Source organism: Carlito syrichta, unplaced genomic scaffold (genome assembly GCF_000164805.1).
Source record: "Carlito syrichta isolate Samal-C Ts95f unplaced genomic scaffold, Tarsius_syrichta-2.0.1 Scaffold115592, whole genome shotgun sequence".
Classification (NCBI taxonomy): Eukaryota; Metazoa; Chordata; class Mammalia; order Primates; family Tarsiidae; genus Carlito; species Carlito syrichta.
In genome coordinates, this window is record NW_007059688.1 from 16,909 (window position 1) to 21,804 (window position 4,896).

Below are 4,896 nucleotides of genomic sequence, written 5' to 3' on the forward strand. Positions count from 1 at the left end.
TCCATGCCCCACGCCGGCGGGTCCTCTCTGGGCCTGCTCCCTCACACTGGCCTTCACCGCTCTCCCCACCCTCAGAAAATGGACTACTTCTGTGCCTCCACGGTCATCCTGCACTCCATCTATCTGTGCTGTGTCAGGTGAGCCTACCTCGGTGGCTGTGCGGGCAAAATCAGTCCCTGGGGACAGAAAGCAGTCACCCAGTCCTCCCCTGGGGGTGCTGCTCCAGGGCCGCCTCCAGTGGTTTCTGGACACACACCCCCCTCAGGGCTGCCCTGGGTGGGAACTCTGGGGGTGGGACTGGAGGTCCTGGCTTCCTGCCAGGAACTAGAGCCCATGGTCCCAGACCTCTGGGAGGGTTGGAGGCCTGTCTAGCTGGCCTGATTTGGTGGAGAGAGGAGTGGTGGCTTCAGGGACCACATGCTGGTGTTGGAGGGAGGAGATGCTTGGGGAATGCTGCTCAGGGAACCGGCCACCGGTCGTCTGAGCGGCTCTGGGCGGTGGGGCAGGACCGTGGGGCTGCAGCACCCGGCTGTGGCCAATGTCTTCCGGGCCCTCCTGCTGCTCTTGCTGACCGCGCACGTCTCCTACCTGAGTCTCATCCACTTCGACTATGGCTACAACCTGGCGGCCAACGTGGCTATTGGTGAGGCCGGACTGAGGCCGGTGGGAGGGGCCGGGGGCGGGGCCATCCACAGAACTGCTGGCGTGGTGGGGGGCTCGGTTCCATTCCTGGAGGAGGTCTAGAGAGACTCTTGGGGTGGAGGAAGTGGGGGGAGTTTGGGTGGGGTGGGAGAGGGGGAGACTGGGAGGAGAGTCTGAGGATGACCCTGGGGTCAAAGAGCATGGAGCTGGGGGTGGTCTTAGGGAGATGGAGTCCAGAGAGAGCAGAGGATGACCCTCTCTTACCCTCCCCCTGTGCCCAGGCCTGGTGAATGTGGTGTGGTGGCTGGCCTGGTGCCTGTGGAACCGGCGACGGCTGCCTCATGTGCGCAAGTGCGTGGCGGTGGTCCTGCTGCTGCAGGGACTGTCCCTGCTTGAGCTGCTCGACTTCCCGCCTCTCTTCTGGGTCCTGGACGCCCACGCCATCTGGCACATCAGCACCATACCTGTCCATGTGCTCTTTTTCAGGTTGGTGATACTCACTGTTTGGTATTACCTTCTATGCGCCCTTTCTTGCTCACCCCTTAGGGGAGGCTCCGTGCACCCCGATGCCTCCTCCCAGAGCTGTAGTTCTCATTGGACTCCTCCCTTGGCCCACAGCTTTCTGGAAGACGACAGCCTGTACCTGCTGAAGGAATCAGAGGCCAAGTTAAAGCTGGACTGAAGACCCTGGGAGTGGGTCTGCTCCGTTGGGTATCCTGCCCCATCCCTGCTGGTTCCCCATCTCGCCTCGCCACTTGAGAGGATTTATTTTCTCCTTTTAGCTTCTTGAACTTGGACATGAGGGGTGTGGGCCCAGAATCGTGTGGCCGGCCCGCCCCCTACTGGCCCTCACAGGTCCTGGAGCCTGTTCTGGGGAGGCCCTCCCGGCCCCGGGCAACCCCTCCGCTTCCTGGAGCTGCACTGGGGATGGAACCGCCTGCGTTCTTAGCTCTGCCCAGAGGCAAGCTGCAGTTTCCTCCCCATCATCTTCCTCCCCACATGCCCCACTGCCTGGCTGGATTCCAGAGTCCTCTGTCTACCTGGGAGACCAGGTACCCAAGGCCTTTGGGGATACAGTGGGGTCCCCTTCTTTTCCCCTGCCCTCCTCCAGGGCACCACTAGGTGGCACTGGATGCTTGCTCTTTGGCTGGTGAAGTTTCGAGGCCAGTCTCTTTCTCTCCATGGAGGCCTCACTGCGCTCCCCTTCAGGGTCAGGACTCCAGCAGGCCAGGACATGTGTCTTGTGCTACCCTTGCAGTTGGGAGCCTGCACGGTGTGGGGCATGTGGGCCAGGCTGAGTGTGTAGGTGCCCGGGCAGGGAGCGTGGGCTTGGGTGTGCATGGACTCAGGCTGGGTGTGCAGTGTGCAGAGGGCTGTGTGTGCAGGGAGGTTTCCGAGTGTGTGTGTTCTGGGGCCAGGGTGGTTGGAGACCGTACATATGAGTGCTTGTGGGTGCATGTCTGAGATGAGTGTGAATGCAGGTGAGTGTGCCCCACAGCCAGGGAAGGTTGAAGCAGGGTGGGGCACCCTGCCACCACCCGCAGTCACGGAGCACCAGCTCTGCCAAAGGCCCCAGCCGGGCCGACAACCGGGACAGTCCCATGATGACACTGGGGCTGGGTGTCCAGGCTGCGTGTGTACATGTGTTCCTGCCTGGTGCCCCTTGCCATCCCCTCCAGGCCTCTCGGGGTCCCCACACAACTGAAGAGCACCCTTCAGGACTTAACCTCTCAGGGCAGGGGAAGGAAAACGGGGATCCCCAGTGGTCTCCTCGCCTTGGCATGGTTGGCCTCCCCACCGTGTCCCCTGTCCCTGCTAGCTCCTTGGCTACCTGGACTTCGGGGAGGGGCAATGGCAACCGAGGGAGAGTGGCTGGGCCTGGTTTCTGCCCTCCCTAGAGAGGGTCACTGCTCCAGAGTAGGCAGGAGCCACACTGTGCCTGCATCCTGGTGAAGGTGCCCCCTGCCAGTTGCCGGCAGCCCTGGCACATTCCTGCCCCACAAGGATAGAATGTGGAGCCCCAGGAACTCTCCATACCTAAGGCAGTCTCTGTGACTGAAGCAGGGAGACAGGGTTTCTGCTCTGTCCCTGTCCCCTTGGGGGAGGGAGTTATGTTAAGGACTCCCAACCTCAGGGAGTTGGACAACCTGTGTTAGGGTCTTTTGATACTGAAAACAATTTTAATGTGGGAAGGTAGCAAGGGGTGTGCTCAATAAACCAGTTCTCAGCCTCACCTACCCTTGCTCCGTTCATGCGTGTGAGAAAGGGGAGCTGGAAGGAAGGAGGAGACAGTTGTGGGGGCAGGGGGAGAACCCAGAGCTGGGGGGGGGGGGGGATGGGGACACCAGATGCAGAGCTGGGCAGAGCTCAGGTCCAGCGTGGGGAGGGAGCTGGTGTCCGTTCCTTCCCTCTCCCTCCCTGGGGCATTGTGCTTAGAGTGTAACCCCCACCTCCCCACCCCCAGTCTCCTCTTCATCCCCACTCTCCTGCTTCTGGTCTGAACCAGGCTGCACCACCATTTGTGGCTTAACCTCTCTGAGCTTCACCTGGAAACAGGCTGCCGGGACCTGCTGCTGAATGACGTGACTGACAAAACCATATCACAAATGCCTGTTGCACTGCAGGGGACTGAGCTCCCCACGACCTTGGCCTCCCTTAGTTTGAGAAGAATGAGTGGTATAGAAAGCTACCTTCAAGGAAGCTTCTGGCAAAAAAGAAAGCTTAGGGTTTCTCCCACATCCCGACATACCGAAGAGATCTCCGCGCCAACAGACAGCACTGACGCTCAGCTGCAGGAACCATTTCTTTATTAGGCGCCACCTCAGCTAATAGGGACTCTGGGCGAGTGGGGTAGTCTGCAGGGCACCGGGGGCATTGGGCCCTCACACCCCCGCCCCCACCTTCTTCTGGGCCCAGGCAAAGAAGACGCCCTTGACGTCATCTACGCCTGTCCGCAGGTGATCGGGCATGATGTAGGTACGGAGGTCGCGGACCTCATAGCCGCTCTGCACCAGGGCCTCCCTCACCTCCTCCTCACACACCGGCACCACCACCAGCCTGGCCTCCCCCGCCAGGTACCACGACTCCTCCAGGCCCCCGATGAGCAGCAGGTGGCCCCCAGGCTTCAGCAGCATGGTGATGTGGCCCAGGGCCCGCTGGAAGCTGGCGAGGTCTGGGCTCACGGCCTCCAGGCAGAAGGCGGAGATCAGGGCGTCGGCGGGCAGGGGCGCCCGGCTCCCCGCGCCCAGGGGCTGGGGCAGGTGCACGTCCACCGGCAGGACCCGCTTCACCCTGGCTCGCAGCTGGCGCTCCTTCTCCTGCCAGGACTCGCTGCGCGGGGGCACAGGCGGCTCAGGACTGCCCCACACTCAGTCCTCTGTCGCCCCACTGGCCACTCCTGGGGAAGCCCCTGCCCGACGCCCACCCCAGCCCTTACCCCTTGCCCTCAATGAGGCAGGCGTGCTGGCTGTACGCGCTCCAGTTGAACGCCCCCGGCTCCTCCCGCAGCCAGAGCTCCAGCTCCTGGCGGTTGGCCTCCAGGAAGTCCGTCATGGTGATGTCCTCGAAGTGGGCGCAGGCGCTCAGCAGCTGGTATATGGTGGGCCCTGAACCGATGTCGATGAGGCTGCGTCCAGACACCTCACCTGGGGGGCAGAGGAAGGGGTCCAGGTGCCAGGCCTGCCGGGCAGCCCCTGCCTCAGCCACGCGCCGTCCTCCCCTGCGTCTCCCTCGCTCTAGTTCTTCCCGCCTCTGCGTGTCTCCTTCTGGGGAAAGCATTGACCCCAGAGTGAGACTGAGCCCAGCGAGTCCCGACTCCGGCGCCCACCGGCTTACCTTGGGGAAGGAACTGAGCCCCTCTGAGACTCAGCTTCCCCATCTAGACAACGGCTCCGACCCGTGAGGACCACCTGGGGAATCCCGCGGGCCGCCGGGTCCCTCCGGCTCCATCTCTGCCTCCACTTCTTTCTCTCTTCATCACAGTCTCTCTCGGAAGGCCTCCCCACCCCAACTCTCAGTTCTGGGCCCTCTCCCCTCCCCGCCCCTCTTTCCAGCCCTCTCTCCTCTGCCCCTCTCCTAAGGGCCACCGCTCCTTCCTCTTCTCCTCGCACCTCTCTGCTTCTTGGTCCCCACCTGGCTGGCTGGCTCTCTTCCTCTTTCTCTCGCGTCTCCCTTTGGCTCCCCGCTGACTTCTTGTCTCCCGTGCCGGCTTCCCCGAGCTCACCGGTGGCAAAGGTCTGTGCCAGGCAACGCAGC

The 4,896-nt window shown here is 62.6% G+C and overlaps 2 protein-coding genes across 7 annotated transcripts in view; one reads left to right on the forward strand and one right to left on the reverse strand.

The window, feature by feature from the left end:
• The window catches only part of PGAP3 (post-GPI attachment to proteins 3), a 17,668-nt gene extending 15,854 nt beyond the window's left edge, over window positions 1–1,814 (forward strand). For 3 of the 6 annotated variants that reach the window (XM_008072597.2, XM_008072605.1, XM_008072612.1), the window contains 4 exons: window positions 76–137; window positions 507–643; window positions 924–1,128; window positions 1,261–1,814. In XM_008072597.2, the coding sequence (XP_008070788.1) occupies window positions 76–137; window positions 507–643; window positions 924–1,128; window positions 1,261–1,324 (468 nt within the window). In that variant the 3' untranslated portion in view covers window positions 1,325–1,814. The remainder of the gene's footprint in view (window positions 1–75; window positions 138–506; window positions 644–923; window positions 1,129–1,260) is intronic. The other 3 variants (XM_008072619.1, XM_008072628.1, XM_021705953.1) reach the window with 2 other exon arrangements.
• A 1,618-nt stretch (window positions 1,815–3,432) lies between these two features.
• On the reverse strand, window positions 3,433–4,895 carry PNMT (phenylethanolamine N-methyltransferase; the record flags this gene model as incomplete). The annotated part of the gene is made up of 3 exons (XM_008072675.1): window positions 3,433–3,972; window positions 4,079–4,286; window positions 4,865–4,895. Coding segments are annotated over 3 exons (687 nt in total), but the record flags the coding sequence as incomplete, so codon positions are not given.
• Window position 4,896: the final 1 nt, after the last annotated feature.